Source organism: Helicoverpa armigera, chromosome 30 (genome assembly GCF_030705265.1).
Source record: "Helicoverpa armigera isolate CAAS_96S chromosome 30, ASM3070526v1, whole genome shotgun sequence".
Classification (NCBI taxonomy): Eukaryota; Metazoa; Arthropoda; class Insecta; order Lepidoptera; family Noctuidae; genus Helicoverpa; species Helicoverpa armigera.
The window spans coordinates 1,203,953-1,230,086 of NC_087149.1; the positions used below are offsets into that span (position 1 = coordinate 1,203,953).

At 36.0% G+C, this 26,134-nt stretch overlaps 1 protein-coding gene across 1 annotated transcript; it reads right to left on the reverse strand.

Moving 5' to 3' along the window:
• Positions 1 to 3,365: 3,365 nt before the first annotated feature.
• LOC126056179 (endocuticle structural glycoprotein ABD-4-like) lies at positions 3,366 to 18,557 on the reverse strand. Its single transcript, XM_064043099.1, has 4 exons — positions 18,355 to 18,557; positions 5,315 to 5,423; positions 4,752 to 4,858; positions 3,366 to 4,089 (listed from the first exon to the last, which is right to left on the reverse strand). Exons 1-4 carry the CDS (start codon positions 18,379 to 18,381, stop codon positions 3,949 to 3,951), a joined length of 384 nt encoding a protein of 127 aa, XP_063899169.1. The 5' UTR covers positions 18,382 to 18,557; the 3' UTR covers positions 3,366 to 3,948.
• Between the last annotated feature and the right edge of the window lie 7,577 nt (positions 18,558 to 26,134).

The window sequence follows — 26,134 nt, forward strand, 5'->3', positions numbered from 1 at the left end:
TATAAAATACAATTTATAAATATTCTAATCATCATAATCATATCGCCTCATTACATTAGCCTTAGCCAACAATTGTCTATTTAATTCTTTATTCATCATAGCCATCAATTTTCTTCGATATTTTTTCCTCAAATCACTGCTCCGGCGTCCAGTATTAAAATAATTTTGACGTTTAGATCTCGAATCGCGCGCCATTTTGGATATCGTGTCAGACATTATACCATTCGCGCCAAAAAGGTTGTCAAGTTGTTGATTTATTTTTAAGTCAGGATGACGTTTTGTAATAATAATTATAGGTATATTATGGCGACTGTGTTTTCTAAAGTTTGTGTTGTCGAAGTGTTGTTTTCTTTCGTTTCTTTCTCTCATTTCTAATGGTGCGTCGCGGTAACTTAGGTAGACTCGAGGGCTTTTTATCCGACGCGGTAAAGCGTGTCGTGTGTCAGATTTTGATGGCAATTCTGTAAAAAAAACAATTGAACAATTATCTAGATTCAAGCTGGTAGAACATCGGTTTCAGCTGTTTCGCGAGGGAACTTCCTATGGAAACAATATACTATGCCTATACTTTGCCTTTTCCTAACTATGTTGGGGTCGGCTTCCAGTCTAATCGGATGCAGCCGAGTACCAGTGTGCCACAAGGAGCGACCGCTTATCTGATCTCTTCAACCCAGTTACCCGGGGAACCGCGACACCCGTTAGATACACGGAATAAATCGACATAACGAGATGTTTACTCAACCACCGACCAACCACGCCAAGAGTTGCTTTATGATCCATTTAGCTACAAGCTCTCCAAGGAGGCAATTTAACAAAAGAAAAACATACCACAAACAACTATAAGAAAAACTAATAACAAATGAAAACTCTTCATATTTTCCACAACGCAACGATGGCGTTCACAAGATCGTGGACCAAAATGACATTAGGGCATAAAAAGGAGAAATAAAAAATTGATTGAATCGATGTCATAGCGGCAAATTAGATTTTGGAAAGACTTAAGACACTATATTATATCCTGCGCAGCTGACTGATCACCTTATATGAGAACAGCCGCCGTGGCCAACTATCAGGGGGTAGGTATTTCGGGTTGAAACACTCGGGGCGTGGGGTCCGAATGCTCACATTCTTGCTACGTAAATTTCTAAGCCCCTTGTTGGCACTTCTCGTGACCCAAGGGTTGGTTTCTTTTTCGCCCAACGTTTAAGCATTGGCATCCAACTTATTGAGTACACTGCCGGGTGACAGCGACGGGCGAAGGACCAATTTTTCGACGCCGTTTTATGCCCATTTTCACCAACAAACACCTTTTAGGGATCCCCTAAGAGCATTTAGGGAACGAATACGAATTTCCTTTTCAGCAACGTTTAAGTGTCCCTTATAACCTTTATTATTGGGGGAGCCCTTACTTTATGTGACACTTAGTTAGAGAAACGTTAAGAGATTGTAGTTGAAAACGGGCATTAAGTTCTTTTTATGTAAATATAGATAAGGTATAGGTCGCCGTCGACGCTGGATGCAGGTCGTCTCCAACAGGTATCTGTGGAGATCTAAGGGGGAGGCCTATGTTCAGCAGTTCAACTCCTATGGCTGAGATGATGATGATGATAGATAAGGAACAGCTCGGAAAATAAAACATGTTAACAAAATTGATATAGTTGTTTTTAATCTTCATACGGTATAAATACTCTTCCGATGCTCATTTTCAAAAGCCGTTCGTTCAGTTCTTGATTAAGAAAGTCGTAACGTATTCTCGTCAATCCATCTTGACTTGGTTTTTCATTTTCACCAGTGAGAACGGACTTTCTACTAGGATGAGTGTTGCCATTATACAAAACATTCGTTCTTAAATTGGGCTTAGACTTTTTTGGTATTCTACCTCTTTTGTTAGACTTGATTATGTAAACTGGGAAGTTTTGCTCTTTCCTTAACAGTTTGAGTAAATCTATAATACTATTTTGGTGGTTTTGCCTTATAAGTGTTGGGTTTAATAAGTTTTCTAATTCGCTTAGAGATATTTTCGTTATTTTTCCTGTTGTTGATGAAAATACTGAAAAAAAAGTAAAGCATATTATTGGTTTGCGTAGTTCCCATGATAATAATGGCGTCTATGGTAGATTTTGAGCAAGACGGCTGTTCTCATATAAGGAGATCAGCCAGCTACGCAGAACATATTATAGTGCATAGTGCACGCACATTTGCTTGGACTGCGGTCCACTCACTATTCCTTCACTCTCATAGCGCGATGGGACGACAATCCGGCACCACCGGAGATAGATCAGGCCCGCCCGACATTAACTTACTCTCTTATGACAGGTCATTGGTGGCGCCCAATATAGGTATTTAGAATTAAAATTAATAAGTATTTAGGTTGGTAGGAATAGATACTTAGAAATTACATACAAACTGAGAGATGCACTTGGACTGCCTGTCCTAGCATCAAACCCACAATCATACTCACTAAACCACCACGGCAGCAAACGCTTTTTTGCCATATTAAAAAATAAATAAAATAAAAAAAACTACCTGTCACAAAAATTACAAAACTAAACACAGCGATATTTTTTTTCATTTTACAAAGATCTGAAAACTGACTTTCATTACATTATAACTTCTCAGGACGATAACTGAATGAAAATGAAATTACCTTTGTGAAAATCATGGCGCGAAATTGAAACTTAATTGACGTTTTATCGTACCTCGTCGTTTTACCTTTTTCCCAACTGTGTTGGGGTCGGCTTCCAGTCTAACCGTATGCAGCTGAGTGCCAGTGTGCCACAAGGAGCGACTGCCTATCTTACCTCCTCAACCCAGCTACCCGGGCAACCCAATAAACCTTGGTTAGACTGCTAGACTACTGGCTAGACTTAATTGACGTTTGATGTGACGTCAAAATAATGACAGAATGAAAAACTATTTTCCACAGAGAACCAATTATTTTCAAAATAAAATCAAGGTAAATTTTTGACAGATTGGTTTTGATTTGACAAGGAATCCTAACGCCTCGTTAGTTCTAGTAACTGATCACGGCTACCGCACGTTGCTTGAGCTACAAGAAGGCGCCTGACCTACCTTCCTTATGGCATTTCCGCTATATTTCCTTCCTTCGTATAAATTCGAATTAATCGACAAATTACCAATAAACATTATTGATATGTAACATTCATCTATATAAATAAAAATGAATTGTTGTTCGTTAGTCTGATTAAAACTCGAGAACGGCTGGGCCGATTGAGCTGATTTTGGTTTTAAAATATTTGTCGTAGTCCAGGGTAGGTCTAAACGGTGAGCAAATAAGGAAAAGGCGGTGCGAAGTTCGCCGGGTCAGCTAGTATAATATAAAATCCTCGAATAAAACCACAGTAAACAACTTATAGAATTTATTGATTTTATTTACACATTCACACACAGATACTTAGAACAAAATGATGAAAATACATAAAATAAATAAATATCTAGTTGAGTAAAGGTATTTTTATTTTCTACTGGAGGCAAGTATACCTTTAGCGCAAATGATAAGAGAACGCCTCAAGAAAATGTAAAAATATTTGTCTTTTATCTACTTACATAAAAAAATTTACATAAAAAAACTTAATAACTAACTTTGTACTATTCTTAATTTTACCGGTTTTTAAAGTCCTATAAAAAAAACATGTGGACCCAACGAGTAATTTTGAGCATTTTATGACATTTGTTTTGGTTTCCATTTTAGTATTTTTTATAATGATGTAAACAACAGACGTCTGAAACAATTGTAATAAAATATTGCAAGCAATAATCTATTATACATTTTTTTGTTGAAACAAAAAGAGGCTCCGAAACTACTGAACCGATTTGAAAAACACTTCCACTGTTGGAAAGCTCTTCCCGAGTAACAAAGGTACCTAGGCTATATTTTATCCCGGTACGGGCAGTAGTTCCCACGGGACGCGGGTGAACGTCTAGTAACTAATAGTCAGTAGAAGGTGGTTTGGTAGCCAAGTAGTCCAGTGCTCGTTGTATGGCCGGCGGTATGGGCGGCGGCGTCGGGATGTGGCCTCCTTGAGCTACGAAGCCATTCTCTCCAGCCGTGTAGAGGACGTTTATTATCTGTAATGAATAAAATAAATAAGGAATTAATAAAATAAATAAAGATTGAAATAAGAGCTCGTGGCTAAATAACAGCCGCGCGGGTTCCGAGGATGGGCGACCATTGTCCTACGCATTTCGGAAGGCATGTTAAATCGTCGGTCGCGGCTATCATTTGAACATCTTTGGCAGTCGTTACTGGTTACGGGTAGTGAAAAGCTAAGTCTGAAAACCAGTTTTACCTAGGTGTATTGGGTTGTCAGAGTAACTGGGTTGAGGAAGTCAGATAGGCAACCGTTCTTTGTAGCAAACTGTCGTAGAATCCGTCTAGACTGGAAGCAGTTATAAACTAAATTCGTAATATGTTTTGCTTACGCTCCCTAGCTAAGTTTAATGTACCAACTTTCTCAAACTTCCTTACAGCACGTAAATGTCGGTCCTGCTTGTATGCTCATCTCTCACGACGGTGTCGGATTAACGTCCCATCCGACTACGAGAGTGAAGGAGAGAGTGCACTTGTGTCTGCGCAAATGCTCGTGCACTATAATATGCCCTGCGCAGCTGGCTGATCTCCTTATATGAGAACAGCCGCCGTGACCGACCAGGACGCCATTACTTCCTTAGGATGAACTGCCTACTACCACTACTGCTACTAGCTTCCCAGTCTCCCGAGGGTCTCATACCTGTCCATCAGGCGCGGTGTACTGGTACTGCCCCTGCACCAGTAGGCTTGGCTCTCCTGCGCTGTCAGGCTGTAGACTGCCTTTCTGCTCATGGAAGATACCGCCCGCTGTGGAAAGGAGAGTTAAGAGAATATAAATATGGTGTTGTGTGGATGGTCTTCAACAAAAAAGAGGATTTTTTTTTGAAAGAAAATAACCATAGAATTATGGATGCATTGTGTGAAAGTCGTTATAGCTAGAAAGAATGACGCACTTTTGAGATTTGAAATAAAATCGAATTTTCAACAGAGGTATGACAAAATTATTTTTTTTACAGAAAAATAATGTTACCTAGGGAAAACTAGCAAACCGATTGAGAATAAACTTGCAAGACACAGCAAAAATGCATGCAATGCAATGCAAATATAAGCATGTTTTATCGAAAAAAGACACTGAGGATATTTTCCTCAGGGATGGAAAACATGCATGTGCATTAAAATAAGCATGTCTTAATAAAAGTATTAAAGCCTGCTTTGTTCGAGACTTGGCTGGGCCACTACCGTGCCCCCAGATAATTTACTTACACGTCTGCAAAGCCCATCTATATGAGCCATCGTCGTTTGGTCCCTCGAAGTCCTGGCGAACGATCTGATCATCTTTCTGACAACAACTCAATGATACTGCAGCCAGGATCTGTAAATGGAAGACATACAATAATTAGTCTGTAGCTTTATCAATCATATGCGTAGCATTTTCTAACTATGTTGGGGTTAGTTTTTAGTTTAAGTGGATGCAGCTGAGTGACTACATGGAGTGACTGCCTATTTGATCTCTTCAACTCAGGACCCGGATTACAAGATACTCCTTAATAAAACTTATTGTCAGAATTCTTAGTGACTATCTGTTAAGATTTCCAAAAGTACGTATATCTTTTTTGTTAAGAAATGATCAGATTGCCCATTTGATTTTGAAATTCGCTTATTATCATAACTTCCATAAAATGAAAAGAGGTGTATGTAAATAGAATTATGACATTTAAAAGCGCGCCAAAAACATTGCTCAAATTCTTATTCATTATCACCTAAACATAAGTATATTTATAAATAAGATTAGTGTAAATAAACGGCCCTATATCGCAACTTAGTTACAAAACGATTGCGCAAGAATTGTTCAAATTCTCAATTTTAAAGTGAGCGGTTGATTTGACAGCTCATGTCAAACTTGTCAACGATTTGTCAAGATGTGGTTACGTGAAGTAAAAATTAGTTATAGCCACTTTTAACTAATGGTAAGGTCAAACGATTGACATCATAATCATTGTATAGTAGGCTAGTACACATCAGGAGATCGGGGTCGCATAAAAGATCATGAAAAAGGAAGCAGGATATAGTTTTTCCTAATTGTGGAAGTGTGTCCGGTTGGATATTAAATAAAATGCTTGACGACGCTAAAGTTTATTTTACTTTTTCATCTTCATGGAATTCAAGATTCTTTATTTTCGTGGTGTATTCATCTTCTCCCTCATTTTCATCCAAGCCTTTTCCCTTGCTCATTCAACTCACTTTTGAGCTCGCTAACCCAGTTACTGGAAAATCCTTGTTAAGGCTGGTTAAATGTTAGGTTTTCCAGATACTGCTGTTAAAGCGCAATGTTTAAATAGCTGTTCACTTTTCATCATCATCCTCATCAGCCTATCGCAGTCCACTGCTGGACATAGGCCTCTCCAAGTGCACGCCACTGAGATCGATTTTCGGCTTCTCGCATCCAGCTCCTGCCAGCCGTCTTGCGCAAGTCATCAGTCACTTTTATCAGTAGGTAAAACAACTATTATTACCGAAAAAAATACATAGTAAATATAAAAAAAAACTTCGTAATTTAATTATCCAAACCGTGAGAAATGCCATGTAAACATCTTTGAAAGCAACTGGTTGCAACACCCGATCGTATATTATAGATAGATGATAAGCGTCGCGTTTGAATAGCTTTTTACTAATAAATGGAAGTTTATTATATTTACATAACGACTTTAATTGACGCGCATAGCCTGAAGGCAAAAGATAGAATAGAGTCGGATTTGAAATCTGATTAACATTAAGAGCCATTGCACACTACATTTATCTACTTAGTATAGTCGTGGTGGCCTAGTGGGTAAAGAACCAACCTCTTGGGTAAAGAACCAACCTCTCAGGTATGATGGGTTCGATTCCAGGTTAGGCAAGTATCAATGCAACTTTTCTAGATTAGACCAAAAAGCTGGCTTTACCTCGGACAAAGGATCAGCATGGCCATCCAACGAGGTAATGCTGCCAGTCTCTTGGGTACGCTCCCAGTTGACAGAGATGGGGATGAATTTTTTGACGCATTTTAGTCATACTGTTCTTTTTTTACTAGGATAGTTTTTAAATGTATTGTAAATATCTATATACCTATGTAAATAAAAAGTTAGGCGGTATGTAGGTATATTATATTGAAAAAGAAAGCCGTAAGTACTGGTATAAAGTATAGTCTGTGTCACCTATCACCCGAGGATGGTGTTCTTTCCTAACAGAGGATGAATTTTTCATGTCGGTTCAGTAGTTTCGGAGTCTTCCAGGGTACAAACAGACGAAAAAGAATCTTCTAACGTAAATTAACTTTGGCGATACTCTTCCGTCAACAACCTTTTAAATTGAAGACATAAACTTTAGCAAGTTTAAATTATGACAAGTTACATGAAGGAAATATACTAACATAGATTATAAATCATATTGTTTATTAATGATAGGTATATTTATGACAGCCTGATATTTAATTGGAATATTAAATGATCGCTATGCGCCAGTATTATTAATGTTTTAGCGAGGATTGTAACCAATTGTATTTAGGTCATGGTCTAAAATATTGATCCTGATGATATTATATCTTATTCCTTTCTCAATCCTTCTCCGTGTGAGAGGAGGCCTGTGCCCAGCAGTGGGACGATAAAAAGGCTGTAACGTAACATTATTTTCTCTGACAGAAATAAAAACAACTAAAACTTTTTAGATTATGAAGCAGTCAAATCACATTACGAAGTAGTTACCGCGGCGCTGGTACCTACATAAAGGGCTTAAGAAGGAACATGATGGGTTTTAGTCAGTAAGAGTCTGACACTCCCTCACGCTGCATCCACAGCGGGAGGGGTCATTTGATGATTTCCTTGACCTAAGGATTTGAGATAGTGTGGTACACTGGTATTCAGCTGCATCCGATTAGACTGCAAGCCGATTCCAACGTACCTAATAGTTGGGAAAAGGCTAGGCAGACGATGATGATGATTTCTATGTTAGCGAAACTGCAATTTTGGTTGAATCCGGCCTTAGGTGCGAAATCTGTAGCTTTGCTTAACTTGTTCGGCTAAAAAGTCAAGTTATTTAATGTAACCTCAATAATTGGACATTACCAAGCACACTGCAAACTTTTAGTCGACCGATAATTTGTATGAGCTCATAAATCAGTATGAAGATGAATGACAGTACCTACGCACATTGGAAAGATCATGTAAGTAGCAGCGTAACACGACGCCGACACTTGCATGTGCATTAGTTTTAAGTTGTTCATATAAAATATGTATTAGTATGATGTAATGTTATAATATTTATGTATAGTATTATGCTTTAGTTAGTTTAGTTAGTAGAGGCTTAGATGCCTGATTTAAATAAATAAATAAATTAGGTGTCTCAGACCGACTGAAAACCTACTTTAAAAAAAAATCTGGATAAGATTGGAATCAAGATTTGCTTAAAAAAACAATTGCCAGCTATCGGGTCAACTGTCGGCCAACTGTTTAGTTTGCAGTATGCTCCATGTAACTCAAATGATTGGACAAAGTAACCAAGTTTAAGCAGTGATGATTAATTTGACCTACAGGTTACATAAGGTCGTCACCTGCCATAGTGTACAACTAGTTGTTTTAGAAAGTAATCTGTTCACACTGATCCGCTAATATTATAGAGGTTACAAATTCATTATCTGTCGAGCCTTTTCCCAACTATGTTGGGGTCGGCTTCCAGTCTAACCGGATGCGGCTGAATACCAGTGTGCCACAAGGAGCAACTCAAAGTCAAATGTTTTTATTTCAAATAGGCTTTTGCAGGCTCCTATGAAACGTCACATTAGATGCACGGTTCCAAAAAGTTGGTCTCATGGAGAAGAGCCGGCAAGGAACTCCATAGCATAGACTGCCTATCTGAGCTCCTCAGTTACCCAATACAATACCCCTTGGTATCTGGTTGTCAGACTTTCTAGCTTCTGACTTCCCGTAACGACTGTCATTTGTATAAAAAGTCTAATCAAGATTGTTTGCCTTTAGTTAAGTGTCTGCAAAAATGGAATCTAGGTCTGTATTATCCCCGGGGCTGCGGGATTGTTCGCGCGAGTTACCGCAGCCCTGGTACATAAAAGGCCTACGACGGAACACCACGGTGTTTAGTCAGTAAGAGTCTGACTCTTGATTTTTGACGTCGTTAAAAAAAGGTCTGTATTATCCAACTTTTTATCTGTCTCCATCGTCTGGTTAAACTGGAAGCTGACATTTATAAGTAGATATTTTCTCGAAGTTATGTAATAAAATACAACAAAGAAAAGAATTGAAAGAATAGGTTATTTACCTTATTATTTAATTCATGATTACATAACATAGAAAACGAAATTACGAACGATGAATTTAGTAGATGAAATGCCATCGTATCTATATTACCTATTATCTAATTTTATCATTCAACCTTTCCTTGTTGACAAAAAAACAAAGTTCAGATCAATAGTTTTCTTCATAATTTTTTTTTTGTGTATAACTGACAGACAGACATGTGTTACTGGGTAGTTTGTTGCGCCACTTCTTCATCCCAGCAATAACACATAGGAAGTGGTGAAGGGTGGGCGTTTTGGGGACTGTCTTTTGTTTCAGCGTTCGAAAACTGTTTTTTCTGACTTAAATTTCCTTAGAATGCAGCTGATATTTCGAGATAAAAAAAAAATATTTTTCTCTAGCAGAAATACTTAATAGTCATTCATAAAAAAATCTACGGTGTCTATCGGACCCGAACTTAAGCGTTCACCTTGAAATGATTTTTTAAGAGTCAAAATAAAGATTTTTATAATTGGATATTGAATTACCTATCTATCGTAATTAAACAAAGTTATTTTTTCTCACGGTTTTACGATCTAAACTGATGTGTGTCGTGTGTAAATTAATGTAGCCATCAATTTATTAATATTGCCATACCATAGTTTTTATTTCGTTGTAAACCGGCGGTTTCGGTAAGTCATCATCAACCCGTGATAGCTTTATTTTATGATCAATGAATAAATCAGGTTACTGCAGTACCTGATATTCTATCTCGCTGTGGGTGCAGCGCGAGAGAGTGTCAGACTCTTACTGACTAAAACCCACCATGTTCCTTCTCAAGCCCTTTATGTACCAGCGCCGCGGTAACTCGCGCGAACAATCCCGCAGCCCCGGCAGGCTTTGGCCCTGGTTGGCGCCATTGTGATAATTCTAACTAAATTGGAAATTCAAAAGGGCGCATACTTTGACAGCTACACGTCAAAATTCCCGCCAAAATGTCGTCAGTTCGGAAACGTTGACAAAACAATAGTACAATAGAATCGTGAATGGCAGTCTGTTTGCCCTTTGTAGAACAATTTGATATATGTTGTATTATTTAATGTCATCTAACATTGAAGATACAAAGTCTAAATATTTTGGGGGCGTCATTCTTGTTTGCATAGCACGCCTACGATATTCCATTGTTTATGGCATCTACACTAATATTATAAAGATGAAACATCTTTCATTTGTTTAGTTAGGTATACTGTAAAGGTTCCGAAACTATTGAACCGATTTGAAAAATTCTTTCTCTGTTGGAAAGCTACACTCTTCCCGAGTAACATAGGCTATAGGCAGTATGGTCGAAAGACTTTAGCCTGCCCTATGGGCAAAAAAAAAGTAACATAGGCTATATTTTGGGACGTGCGTAGAACTGCGGCAAATAGTAAATAAATGAATTAAAGACGTATTTAGGTTAAACCTTTAAGACATTTAAAACGTTTAACATAACTTGAAATGTTGATCGATTCTCACGAAATTGCCAATGCGTAGATTTATTTCTGACAAGCCGTTTCTCTCACGGTGTCATTCGCGTTCTAAAGTCAGAATTTTTTAGACTACCAGCTGTTTTCCTACGGTTGCCGGCGTCTCGAAGGAACTACCTTTAACACCCGTATAAAAATAGACTACCTATGTACCTACTGAAAAGTAGAACATTTTTGTTACAGCCTTTTTATCGTCCCACTGCTGGGCACAGGCCTCCTCTCACACGGATAAGGAAAAGTAGAACATAGGATAGTCTATTTGACTACTCATATAACGACTGCCAAAGATATTCAAAAGACAGCCGAGACAGGACCAAACATTACTTTGCACTATGGAGTGAGCTGCAGGTTTAATCACCTAACAAGCTCTAGTGTCAGAGTTTTCTCAACTCCGCCTGACGGCCTCTGACGTGGAATTGTAACAACGACTGCTACTGAGTAGCATTCGGGGATGCCAGCGACACGTGCCCTCCCAGGCACGGGGGTGTAACACCGAAAACTTCCCGACTCTGAACTGCTTTACCTATCTTAAAAGTGGGTCATAATGTATATGTATCCTTTTAGATAAGTATTTGAAATCATAATTATTTTACCATTTTTCTGAAGTCTTTAAGCTCGTCCTTATTCATTTGCAATGTCTTAACCGTCTTCACAAAAGAAGGTTATTACATAATATACCCAATTATAGTCAAAAGCAGAGTATTTAGCAAACACTCGTTTTTGAAATGGATTTTTACTTCAACCTTGGAAGAGTAACGTTTCGTTTTACGTAATCACTTAGTCAAAGTTTCTAAAGCTGAGATTCCACTGAAATGTTCGTTCATATTTGTCCACGAACGAAAAATGTGTTCCTACGCGTCGCGTCGGTAACAACTCAAGTCCACTGTAGCATGTGTTCGCGTTCCCAGTGGGGTCCAACAGGGCCAAAGACAGTCGGGGCTGCGGGATTGTTCGCGCGAGTTACCGCGGCGCTGGTACATAAAGGGCTTAAGAAGGAACATGGTGGGTTTTAGTCAGTAAGAATCTGACACTCCCTCACGGCGCACCCACAGCGGGAGCCGTCATTTGATGATTTCCCATATGGAAAGCATGTGTGTTCGCGGTCAAAGGTTGCAGTTTCGCGGAAATTTTACAAAATGTTCGCGCGCAATGTGTTACTGTTTGCTAGAGCGAGTACACCAGAAGATACATTTGTGTGCGTCACAGTGCAAACCGGTGGAATCTGGCCTTTAGGACTCTTGACATCGTAATACAAGGCACACTTATTTGAGTAAATACATTATAACTGTATTTGCAAATAAGCAAATATGTTTTTGAAAAAAACCGACGTTGAATCTTTAAACTGAAAAGTTCTGGTTACCTACTTAACCAAGAGCCTCTTATTACATGAATTCTAACTTCTAAAACTACATATAAATGCGAAAATTACACTTCTGTCTATCGCACTTTCACGCCAAAACTACTAAACCGATATGAAAAATTGTTTCACTGTTGTAAAGCTACACTCTTCCCGAGTAACATAGGCTATATTTTATCCCGGTACGGGCAGTAGTTCCCACGGGACGCGGGTGAAACTGTAGGTACATCTAGTAGCATATATCTAGCTATGGTTCTGTGACTTTGTGACCACGTCACATGTAAGTTCAACTGTAATGTAGGTTAATAATTAGTCGTACGTCTAGACACAATGACAAAACCTTGTAATAGTTGTAAATCATCTATTACACGAGTCATGATTAAAACTTGCCAGATTAAGAACTTATTTCAAACTAGCTGATTCTCCCGTCTCGTAGAAAATACTTCCCGAACACGGGTAAATGTAACCTTTTTGTTTTTAAAGCTTTTAACTTACTTTGTAATGTATGTACAATTGTACACTCTTTTGCAACAAAAAAAAGATTTTAGGTGCATTTCAAAGGGTGTTAATAACTAGTATGTTACTAGCATCAAAAGGGTTAGCCTGTTAGCCACGCATGCGTCATTTGATAATTTTTGCCGAAAAAATGTGCAAAAATAGATAGACATATTATTATTAGGTACAATATACATAGTAAGAAATCAGGTAAGACTTAGGACCCGGAAAAGACGAGACAAATAATTTATGCTTAAAATTCATAAAAATACTTATCTTGACATAGCTAAATAATCTTTTTATGTCCTTTCGAAGAATTTTAATTAAACATAAAAACTATTGTTTAATTACTAAATATTATATGTTTAATTATAAAATATTTAGCATTGTTAATATTCGCATTCAATTCGCATCATTATCATAATTATTATTTGGACGCCAGTCTAACCAAGGGGTATCGAGTTGCCCGGGTAACTGTGTTGAGGAGGTCAGATAGGCAGTCGCTTCTTGTAAAGCACTGGTACTCAGCTGAATCCGGTTAGACTGGAAGCCGACACCAACATAGTTGGGAAAAGACTAGGCAAATGACGTAGACAGACAGAGATTTCTTTCATTTCTTTTTTTTATTTCTTTTATTTATTTTTTACGTTTTTGTCGTCAAAACGTTGAAAAGGCAAGATGAAAAATTGACACAAATTTTTCAAGCATTGTCAAACTAGTAGTATGTGAGGAAAACCTTGTTTTTAAAATAAATTAAAATATATCTTCAACTTTGACCTTGTTTAATTCAAGTTTTCCCATTAAAATACTTATTTAAATATAATGTTACTTAATCTTGTGTTACGAAAAGACAAAAAAGATTATTTTATGATAAACTAGCCATTTTCCCGCGGTGTCACCCGTGTTCCGTGGAAACTACTGCCCGTACCGGGATAAAATATAGCCTATGTTACTCGGGAAGAGTGTAGCTTTCCAACAGTGATAGATTTTTCAAATCGGTTCTGTGATTTCGGAGCCTTGCGGTGTAAAAAACAAAGAAATAAAGTTTCTCTTTTATTATATTAGTCAGTTATTAGTTCTTTTATTAGATAAAATTACTTTGTTTGGTATTTTTTATGCGATATAAAATATAAATAGATAATGTTGAATTTAAGCAAAAATGCTAGTGTTTCTATGCAGATTATTATTTTATAACTGTTAATAAAATTATGAATTTATGGATAGATTGAAATCTGCCAACATCCTACTATTATTAATATTATAAACGCGAAAGTTTGTATGTATGGATGTATGGATGTTTGTTACTCTTTCACGCAAAAACTACTGAATGGATTTTAATGAAACTTTACAATAATATAGCTTATACATCAGAATAACACATAGGCTACAATTTGTAAACATATTGTTCGAAATACTAAACCTGCGCAGACGAAGTCGCGGGCACCAGCTAGTAATAGAATATTTTCGTCTATCTTTACATGTGGGAAATACCTCGCGTACCCGGATAATGTGGTAGCCTTCCTCAATAAATGAGTTAAGTATTTAAAACCGAAAGAATTTTTCGAAATCATCAGTATCTTCTTGAGATTAATTGATTGATGAAAAATGAAAATGAAAATATTTATTCGCCCATGAGATGGCCGTAGTGGCCTAGTGGGAAAAGAACCAACCTCTCAAGTATGAGTGTAGGTTCGATTCCAGGTCAAGCAAGTCACCAAATCACTTTTTGAGATTATTGTGCTTAAACAAACTCTTCAGTAGCCATTAGTATCTATGTAAAGTAGGCAAATTGCAATTGAGAGTAATCCTTTTTCAAATCGTTTGGAAATGCACCCTAGTTTTATATTATTTGTTGAACAAAATAATGCCTAAAACTATTTCAGGAGTTAACGCGACTGCACAAACTTAAAAACAATAAAGGTATATATTTTTAAGTTATTTATTAAATTAATATCAAAATGTTACAAACCATTAAAAATATTTTACGACATTAACTAAAACTACATAGGTAATAAAGGCGGGAAACTAGTAAAAGCTGGCAACATCAAACGGACCATAGAGGTTACAGGTCAATGAGTTCGGAATAAGAATATTAAAGCGATATTCAGATTATTACTCAATTTCAACACTAAAACGCATTTATTATTGTTTTGGCAATGAAAAGTGACAATAAGATAAGAAGACGAACAAAAAAAGGAGTTTAGCAGGCATTTCAAAATTTATTTTACCAAGCTTCAGCCCGCGGTTTCACCCGCATCCCAAGTCAACTGCTTCCATTAATGAGATAAAAAGTAGCCCAGTTTACCCTGATGTTGTTTATGTTTTTTAAATGTAGATATGTATGTTTCCCGCGGTTTCACTCGCGTCCCGTGGGAACTACTGCCCGTACCGGGATAAAATATAGCCTATGTTACTCGGGAAGAGTGTAGATTTCCAACTATGAAATGTTTTTATAAATCGGTTCAGTATTCTCAGAGCCTTTAGGGTACAAACAAAAAAATGTTTCCTCTTTATTATATTAGTACCTATAGATGTAGATGGCGTTGTCATAATTATCATAAATACTTATCTACGCATGAATCTATTTCACACAAATTAAATTCATAAATAAAACTTGATGCGTATGCTAACTGAGTTTCAAGTTCAAATATTTGACGATTACCCAATCCGAGTTATTTATTTATGTTAATGTAAATTCAATAAGCTATTTAGATCTTATTATCAGTTTTTAAGTTATCATCATCATCTTCCGAGCCTTTTTCCCAACTATGTTGTGGTCGGCTTCCAGTCTAATTGTATGCAGCTGAGTACTAGTGTGCCACAAGGAGCGACTGCCTATCTGACCCTTTCAACTTGTCTTTAAGTTTTATCGTACTATACATATTATAAACACAAAGTTTGTATGTAATGTATGGATGTTTGTTCCTCTTTTACGCAAAAAACTACAGAATGGATTTTGATAAAACTTAAAAGTTTATAGCTTAGTAGTAATAATGTAGTGCCTACTGGCCTAAATATTAGCCAGCCTGTAGTCTGGAAGTTGGTGATTAATACAACCGTGCATCGGAGAGCACGTTATTATCGGTCCTGCGCTGATCTCTGTCCGGTGGTGTTGGATTGCCGTCCCATCGCGCTTTGAGGGTGAAGGAATAGTGAGGGCACCGCAGTCCAACCAAATGCTTATGCACTATAATATGCCCTGTACAACCCGGCAATTGATTGATCATCTTGTATAAGAACAGACTATCGGCTGGGAGCACATCATCAGGTCTGTACCTATGTCAAAACTTTAGTGCCTACTTTAGCAAATTGCACAACTGTCTCGGTAGGTCTATATTACTACTACAATGCCAAAACCGCCATTGTCATATTAAGTACCTACTTATTTATTCATCAATCAATACATATTTATTAATATATGCGACGCGCCTCTCATATCAAATATTAACGATTTACACAAGTCTACTATAAATTTTAAACAAGTGTGTTTGTTAATCTTTCACTCGAAAATTAGCCACGAATTAGAATCCTCGAAACTATAATCTGCCTAGCCTTGCCCAACAATGTTGGGGTCGGCTTTCAGTCTAACCGGATGCGGCTGTACCCACGGGCATGGGGGGTGTAAACCCCAACTTTCAGACTCCGAGCTGCTTTGTGGAAGTCTTCTAAAACCCACAAAGCGATTTCGGCCAGACCCTGGAATCCAAGACCTCGTGCTCAGCAGCCGCGCTTGCCACAGCTAGGAAAACGAGGCAGTCGCAAGAGTCACGAGGCAGTGGAGACACAGGTGGAGAGGACAATGAAGTGATATATGAACACATTGACGAGTAAAACCGCGGGATAACACTAGTATTAACCATTTATTAGTTGAAGATGAATTATATTTTTTGTCTATTAAACCAGTAATAAATTAAGAATCGATTAGTTTTGATACTCTGACACGCTAATGACTTAAATTTCAACGCCTATCCATCATAGTCTATACTAATATAATAAACAGGAAACACTTGTTGTTTTTACCCAAACTGCAGGACCGATTTGAAAAATTCTTTCACTTTTGGAAAGCTACACTCTTCCCGAGTAACATAGGCTATATTTTATCCCGGTACGGGCAGTAGCTCCCACAGGACGCGGGGGAAACCGCTGGCAGAAGCCTTAGAATTTAGTCAAAGATTTGTTAAATATTTCACATAGACTAGGTGTGGTTTATGCATTAATAAACTTCAAATAAATGCAGAGGAAATTTATTTTTTAGTATTTGTGGCGCAATTTAAAGCTCGATTAGGAAACACTTTACTGTCGGTCTTAAGTTGATTTTTTATCGATAAGTAACTAGCCGTCTTTCCGCGGTTTCACCCGCGTCCCGTGGGAACTACTGCCTGTACCGGGATAAAATATAGCCTATGTTACTCGGGAAGAGTGTAGCTTCCCAGCAAATATTTTTTTAAATCGGTCAAGTAGATATCGGGAGTGTCGTTCATAATCACATTAAATAAAATGCGTTAATATCCTAGTTAATATACATATGTCAACAAAGTAAATATAATAAAAATGTGCGAAAATTAGAACATCATATAAAAGTCAGTCATTACAAACAACTGTAATTCTCCCTTGAAAACTGACAGCTGTCAACTGATCAAAATATTCAATACTCCTAACTTTATCTCTGTTTTACACATGATGTTGTAAATTATAAAAACGAAAAATGACTCTTGTGGCTAAACCACTGAATGGATTAGGTTATTTTTTTTTACAAATCGCCATAGAATATCATAAAGTATATGCGCTAGCATTTAATGTGATTGTGAACGACACACCCTGTATATATCGGAGCCTATTCATGTCAAACAATCTTTCCTCTTTATAAATATTAGAACTTATTTGTGTGTTTTCGCGAATTTTAGTAATTTTGTCACGTACTTAGGTACAAATGTTACATAGGTATGCAAGCAACGCATGGTTTGTGAATAAAAAAGTTCATTTTAAATTCTATTCTAGTCTAGAGGAGTTAGGTAGCTATCAGATTGTAATAAGCTGTAGTCTATCTATAATCTATAGTATACTCTAGATACTAATATAATAAACTACTTATCTTTATACAAAACTTTATAAAATACTATATACAAAATATATATAAACATAAAACATATATAAAGGAACATACTATAATACAATATTATAAAGAGATTTTTTTGTTGTATGCTTGTACCTTAAGGACCCCGAAACTACTGAAGCGATTTCAATATTTTTTTAACCTTTGGAAAGCTACACTTTTTCCGAGTATCATAAGTTATATTTTATCTCGGTACCTACGCGCAGTACTTGCTTTGCTTAGTTCTCACAGGAGTCGGGTGAAACCGGCTAGATTTTAATATTATCTAGGTACAAATAAAAATATTTTAAAATTTTTTAGATGTGTTTCAGATGTCATAATTGGGAATCGAACCCGCTGACTCTTTATGCGTAGACCTACACTGTTAAGTCGTGTTTGCCTAATGTTAAGGAAGGAAGGTTAGGAATTTACAAGGCAGTCGTAAAATTTTGTAACCATTCAACTAAATTATCAACGGGTTAAGTAAGTACTTAAGCTTATATCTCAGCAATAACTTTGTTATAAGAAGTTAAATTAACGAACCTAGCATTTAAGTACAAATTACTTACCATTAATAACGTTGCTGTGAAATTCATTTTGAAATTCTACAAAATAAATAAATAAATCCAAAAATAAACTAAGTAGGAATAAAAACTTTTTCGTTAAAAAAAATCACAAGTTTCTAACAAAAAAAAAATATTAAAAAAAATATAACACGCGCGCGTTTTCCCGCGAATAATTGACACTTATCAATTCGTTCAGGAATTGGTTGCGCGGCGTTCGCAACGCGACTGACTGCAAGGAGGTTGTAACAGGTTGTATATTTGCCATAAGTTGTGATGACCTCTGACCTATTGTAAGCTGTTCAGTGTTTATTTATTAGAAAGGGAACCGTTTTCATTATGTAATTTGAAGGTGCGAGATTTTGGCAATTCGTTTCAAGCTTTTAGGTATATTTAGTATTTAAAAGGGTCAATGTCATGCCGATACTTTTGTAACCGACTTAAAATAAAGGAGCAGTTTGACCTGCGTGTTTGTGCGTGATTATCTCACGTTTGGTTGAACTGTTTTTGATGCGGCTTTCCGCATGGTATTTGTCAGATTTAGAGCCCCCGCAGACCACAGACTTTTTATCGGCCGATAGTTTAGTCGGGTTGGCCTGCTACTACGCACACCGAGCCAACTAAACAGTTTAGTCGGTGATGAGTGCGCAAACTATCCAACAGTCTGCCGACTATTTGCTAGTTTCTAACCAACTGGTGAAAAGAGTGGTCGCACCGCACAATGAAAATTAATAAAACATTGCATAGAAATGTTATTATTGCTCTCACACACCGGAGTAGGAAAATTAAAAAGAGAGCCCGAGAGTATTGGGTGCATCCTATCTTTAGTGATAAATTATGAAATGGAAAATTTTACACTATGCATTCCAAATTACTCGATTATCCGAAAATATATTTCGCCTTTTATCGAATGAGCATAACTAGCTTAGCTACAAAACACGCGCGATCGACCATTCGCTGTTAAAGCTGGGAGCGAACTGAACTATCGGCTTAGTCGGCCGACTAAAAAATCGTCATGTGTGCGCGTGTGGTAGGGAGCCAATACTGATTATACGGTCGGCCGATAGTTTGCCGACAGTTTAGTTTGAATGGAATCGGGAAGCCCATCAAACTTTTTTATCGGCCGATACCAAATCGTCATAGTGTGCGCACTTGCTTACATCTGCGTACTGATTAAGAACCCGACCAAACTATCGGCCGATAAAGTCTGTGGTCTGCGGGGGCTCTTAGGAGAAGGTTTTAGGTAGGTACATATTATTAAAGTTGTGTTTTTTGTTGTTCTAACTAAAGAGTTTATATTATGCATTACCCTTTCGGATTTACGGACGATTAAAAAAAATATATTTGTGATTTTAAAAAAGTTTAGTCAAGTTTCTGAAGATATTTTTTTGTATGTACGCATTACATAATAAGTATTGTAATTTTAATTATTTATGTATTCCATTTTCCATGGGCTCTAGTAGCCTGATATCAAGGAACAAACGAATAAAATATAATTTCTCTACAACCACAGCGGGAGCCAAGAGCGGTATCTTGGGGTTTTCCGTACATAAGGTAAATAAATTCGCCATTATATCTAGTTTCAAAGAAACAAAACCTGAGTGCCAGTTTTAGATACCGAATAGTAGGTAGTAGACTGGTAGGTAGCTAGCTAGTTAAGAATTTGAACTTTATATAAGTGCCTGCTCAACTAGAGAAGCTACCTATGTTATTTCCTAATAATGTTTTTTATTTTATTATTATTAGTCTGAAATGGTTACATTCATGGAGGACAAAATTACTAGTGGAGGTGCCATAACGGAAAATCGCCTAAGACAGTAGCGCGCCAAAATGCGGGTGTTAGCGGGACGAGGAACGTTAGTTTTTCGCCCTATTTGGAACCCGATATTTTTCTGTATATTCTGTAATACTTACCACAAATCGTTGACAGATGTTTCAAAGAACCCGAACACTTCGTTAGTTCACTCGTTACCTGGTCGTTTTGGTCATGCCCACCGCACGAATTTGACTTAGAAGAAGGCGCCTGATCTACCAGCATTATGGCATTATCGCTCATCTTTCCTTACTCCGTGGTTAAATTATTTCGTGTTGTTGAGAATATTCTCGTCTCGCATATAGGTATTGTATTACCTTATTTATTATATAATTATTTGTCGTTCCAACAAAAATAAAAGAAAATATAACGTAGTAGGATCCTAAATATATGCATATAACAATAATATAGATATACTGTGCTCATACCACCAGATCCGTAAAATTCATTTTGTTTAATTTTATACAATTAGGGAAATATTGTTTCAATTAATTGTTTTGCTTAGAAAGTAGTACTATTAAGCGCCATGTGCGCCTTTAAGCGGCGTACATAACTGCAAAGTGCTATTTTAATAGATTTTTTTTATATATTTTGTTATGCATTGCAGTTGGCGCAGCAAACCGAATATGTGTATAAATAAATAAATACCTATTAATCACCAAGCGTTTCAAACCGAAGAAGCGTTAGGAAATATTTTTAGTAATACCTACAATTATCAATTTCTTACTTGAAACTCCAGTTATTGATTACAATATTTGACTAAAAATAGCTTTTGTTTTGTTGTCTCGCGCTTTTGTCTATACCTGTTACATGTTTTGTGTGTACACATTTTTTCCAACGATCATCTGGCGTTTGACTGAAAAGATTTTGATAAGGTTTTTACATCGACATCAAGCGTGATATAAAGATATTCTATTTTTTTTGGAAGTCGATTTCATCAGTCCAATATCAATCAGTGATTCCCTCGGGGATAGAAACTTGAGGAGCAAGGAGTAGTGAAGAAATGTGTAAGTAGGTATTGAAATAAAACAAAAAAATTGGCACGTCCGTACATTATATTTACAATATTTATTTATATTTACAATGAATACAATATCGTAACAAATTCTAATTAAATTAATAAATAACATTGCGATACAAAACTTAAGGCCATTCTTAATAATCTACCTATTTATTAATTTGCTTACTAGATATATCGGGTGTGTCGTACCTAATCACATTAAATACTATCACATATACTTTGTGATATTCTATGGCGAATTGTAAAAAAATAACCTAATCCATTCAGTGGTTTAGCCACAGGAGTCATTTTTCGTTTTCATAATTTACAACATCATGTGTAAAGCAGAGATAAAGTTAGGAGTATCGAATGTTTTGATTAGTTGATAGCTGTCAGTTTTCAAGGGAGAATTTCAGTTGTTTGTAATGACTGATATGATGTTCTAATTTTCGCACCTTTTTATTCTATTAACTTTTTTTTGCGTATTTTATTTTTTTCTTTGTGCTAATCGACATACATATATTAACTAGTATATTAACGTCTTTAATTTAATGTGATTAGGTACGACACACCCTATATAATTTTGACATTAGCCACATATACAAGTAATGTGAAACTCCTATCTCCAGTAACCAAAATAACAGATAGATAGCATATTGAAAACAGTTAATAATTAACTATAAAATAACACATATATAAAGCACTAAATTATTGCTATACAAGTATATAGAAGTCCAGATTTCACAACAGAATACAAGGTTAAATGATACAGGGGGTCGATTGAAACATTACTTTTGACAGATGTCACTTCACTTTACATACCTTTTATCGCATAGATTTTTTCTACGTTATTCAGTCAAAATTTTAATTTAGCGTTTCGAATGATTTAGTGAACTATATTCCATTTGGGTAGGTATTTAAGTAAAGATAGACAATCTTGATAGGACTTTTTACACAAACACATGTTGGAAAAATCACTTACTGTTTTTAAAAAATGGTTATATTGATAACAAAATTTGTATATGTCTTCCACACCTCGGGACTACAGAGACCCGGATTTTTGGGAGACGAACGCAGGGCCGAAGTCAACACGCTGAAGCCTTTTTGAGACAACTTTAATGAAGTGGTGACACAAAATCGACGATTATCCCTATTATTATATCTAAGTTGTCGTGGTGGCTTAGTGGGTAAAGGACCAACCTCTCAAGTATGAGGGCGCGGGTTCGATCCCAGGTCAGGCAAGTACCAATGCAACTTTTCTAAGATTGTATGTACTTTCTAAGTATATCTTAGACACCATTGGCTGTGTTTCGGATGGCACGTTAAACTGTAGGTCCCGGCTGTCATTGAACATCCTTGGCAGTCCTTGGCAGTCGTTACGGGTAGTCAGAAGCCAGTAAGTCTGACACCAGTCTAACCAAGGGGTATCGGGTTGCCCGGGTAACTGGGTTGAGGAGGTCAGATAGGCAGTCGCTTCTTGTAAAGCACTGGTACTCAGCTAAATCCGGTTAGACTGGAAGCCGACCCCAACATGATTGGGAAAAAGGCTCGGAGGATGATATCCCTATTATTATATTTTTGACGCATTTTATTTTCAGAGTTTTTAAATAAAAAGTCACCATTTTCAAGCAAGATTGCTTATCTTTAGTATAAGTACCTACACATATGGAATTTTGGAGTAAAGAATTTTTACACTATAAGGCGCTACTTAGGCAATTTATATATATAAAAAATACAACCGTAGTCTAGATTAGGGGTCATAGAATAATAATAATATCCATCCATGTTTGCAAAACTAAATGAATTTGAGTAAATACAAATTGATATTTTGATCATCTGGCTCAATTTGAGAGTATTTTTGTTCCTAACTGGTCGACTGGATATTTCTTATTTTTCACAATCTACAGCTTGTCCTATTTTCTTTGATTAGTTATAAAGATTGAATCTAAAAAACTCGATTCGGGTCAAATTCTCAGTCAGTTAAATCATATGACATTAACTGTCAAACAGTCGAGTTCTGTTAAAAGGCAGTAAACAATAAGAAAAATGACTAAATTATTACAAAAAATAAAATTTGACACAAAAATTAAAAATAATGTTAAAAAAACACATTACATTGAGGTCGTTATAGTTATTTAAAAACACAAATATCGTAGAGTATTTAAGACTACCATAGATATAAATACAAAAATATATTAACTTAATAATTTTGGGCCGATTTTACAATCATCAGCTAACTTCTATCTGAGGAATAAATATGGCGTTTTGACATATTTTCTATACAAAAGCTGTCGAAACGTCAAACGTATTCTACAGATAAAAATTATATGGCTATTTGAAACTCGGCCCTAGTAAAGAAATGACACAACGAAATGAGATAAGACCTGGAGCCCACTGATGGTAAAGAAAGTAATTTTTACCAAAGAAAAAGATAGCTTAATAATATGAAAATAAAGCCGAAATTTCAGGCTAACAACTTTATTACCATATTAATAAATTCTTTACCTGAAAATACTTTGCTTTACCGTCAGTGGGACTCAGGTCTCAAAAAGGCAGTTTTTAAGCTGAGCATTATTCTAAAAACTACTAACATTAAAAAAACACATAAAAGGCACTTAACATTATCACAAAAAGAGGTGTTATAGTCACTACAAATGAATTAAATATATAAAATTATAAATTATTTCACAACTTTTAACCCGGGATAAGTATTATACTTAGTTATAATTTATTTCAAACCTAGAGATTCTGGGAAAGGGCAAATTTCCAACCATGGTAATAGGGTATTACATGCATTTTTGAAATATATCTTAAATAAATTCTTTAGTCTTAATATATCTCTAAAAAATTAAAAATTGTTTTTTTTCTCACGTTATGTACGAATATAAATTAATTGTTTTATCATAATTTCAAATTTCGCGCGTATTTCGCGAAAACGCGGCACACAACGGACGCCATGATTGTTTTTTGGTCATGACGTCATTACGTTAGTAAACAAACTACAGCTGTCAGTAATACATATTTTGATATGTATTGAAAATTTTAATAATGAGTAATTATGCTCCGTATCGTTGGTGTGTTGTTTCTGAATGTGAGAACACTAGTGTAAAAACACCAGACAAATTATGGATTCAAGTACCAGTGGATATAAATATGAGAAACACTTGGTTAAAAGTTGTTTACTACCGTAATGACGTCATTAGCATGGCGGCGACATTTCGTAGTGTTCAAAGACAGATAAAAAAACCTAAAAACTTTAAACTGCAATAAAAAATATATTTATGTACCTTACGAAGTGAAACTAACATTTCCCGATTGCTTTTCCTCTAAACAATCATTGTAATACACTTTTAATTTTTTTCTCATCTAGACTAAAATACCCTATTTTAGAATCTCATTATCTGCCTAGCCTTTACTTAATGGGGTGGGCTTCCAGTCTAACCGTATGCAGCTGAGTACCAGTGTGCCACAAGGAGGGACTGTCTATCTGATCTGCTCAACCCAGTTATCCGGGCAACCCAATACCCTTTGGTAAGACTGGTTGTCAGACTTACTGGCTTCAGACTACCCGTAACGACTGCCGAAGATGTTCAAATGACAGCGAGACGGTTATACTTAGAAAGTACATACAAACTTAGAAAAGTTGCATTGGTACTCGCCTGAGCTGGTATCAGAACCCACGCACTTATATTTGAGTGGTTGGTTCTTTACCCACTAGGCCACCACAAACTTTGTTGGTAAAAAAATTAACAGTCGAAAATTTGCCCTTTCACCCAAATCACAGCTACAATAAGCTAAATTTTTTACATTTTCAATTATAATTTTTTTTGGTATTTTTTTCCAAAAATTTTTGATACCCTATCTAATTTTCGTTATAAAAAGTTTAATTTATAATAACCTAACTAAATCATTTGCAGTACATATTTACAAAATTTACATCATCTATGAATATTTTAAAATTAAATGAATATGGGACCAGCCATTTATCAATATCATCATTATTTTTAAATTTATTTATTTTTACATACACAACCTATTTACAAACACATACAATAATATTTTTATTACATTTTTTTTTGTAAAAAACCAAACTTTTTTTGTTATTTTTGCAATTATTTATTTATGAATTCATTATTTCTAGTATGGCGGGCGTTTAACTACTAAATTTAACTAAAGGGTTAGATTTTAATTAGCTTTATGCTCATTTTCACCAACATGCACCTAAATTTAGGGATCCCCTAAGAGCATTTAGGGAACACTTAATACGAATTTCGTTTTCACCAACGTTTAAGTGTCCCTTATAACCTTAGCAATTATTCTAAGTGACACTTAGCTAGGGAAACGTTAAGAGATTGTTGGTGAAAACGGGCATTAGACTCTTTTGGGTCTTTCTGGTTACATGTTTACCTAGGAGTTCATAGTTATTATAAGTATAGATGTTATATCTCACGATAGCGGGTGAAACATACTCGTGTGTGTAAATGTATATGCACTTTGTGTTTGTATGCGTAAGTTCGAGACATAAATGACAGTATATTTATTAGATTTTTTTTCAATGGCAATCTTTGTCTTAATTTTTTCTGGGTATATGGCAATTTTTTTAAAGACCAATTAAAGAGATACCTACTTATTTTTTTCGGAGAAATAAATATCAGTTACCTCTAAATACCCAAACGTTAGATAACTTTAGAGCAGTCTTCAAAATTGAGTAGCGTTTCAGTATTCGGTCTATAATTAATTTAAAATGTCAAAGGCATTACTCAATTCCTAACTATGTATTTATATTGGGTGTGTCGTACCTAATCACATTAAATCCTATCACATATACTTTATGATATTCTATGGTGAATTGTAAAAAAATAACCTAATCCATTCGGTGGTTTAGCCACAGGAGTCATTTTTCGTTTTTATAATTAACAACATCATGTGTAAAGCAGAGATAAAGTTAGAGTATCGAATGTTTTGACCAGTTG

Bases quoted from the DNA above. Each gene is read 5' to 3' on its own strand.
- LOC126056179 (XM_064043099.1), bottom strand. From the start codon at position 18,381: ATGAATTTCACAGCAACGTTATTAATG. The intron at 5,424-18,354 runs GTAAGTAATTTG...TTCCATTTACAG, and splicing joins TCACAGCAACGTTATTAATG to ATCCTGGCTGCAGTATCATT. The intron at 4,859-5,314 runs GTAAGTAAATTA...TCCTTTCCACAG, and splicing joins TAGATGGGCTTTGCAGACGT to CGGGCGGTATCTTCCATGAG.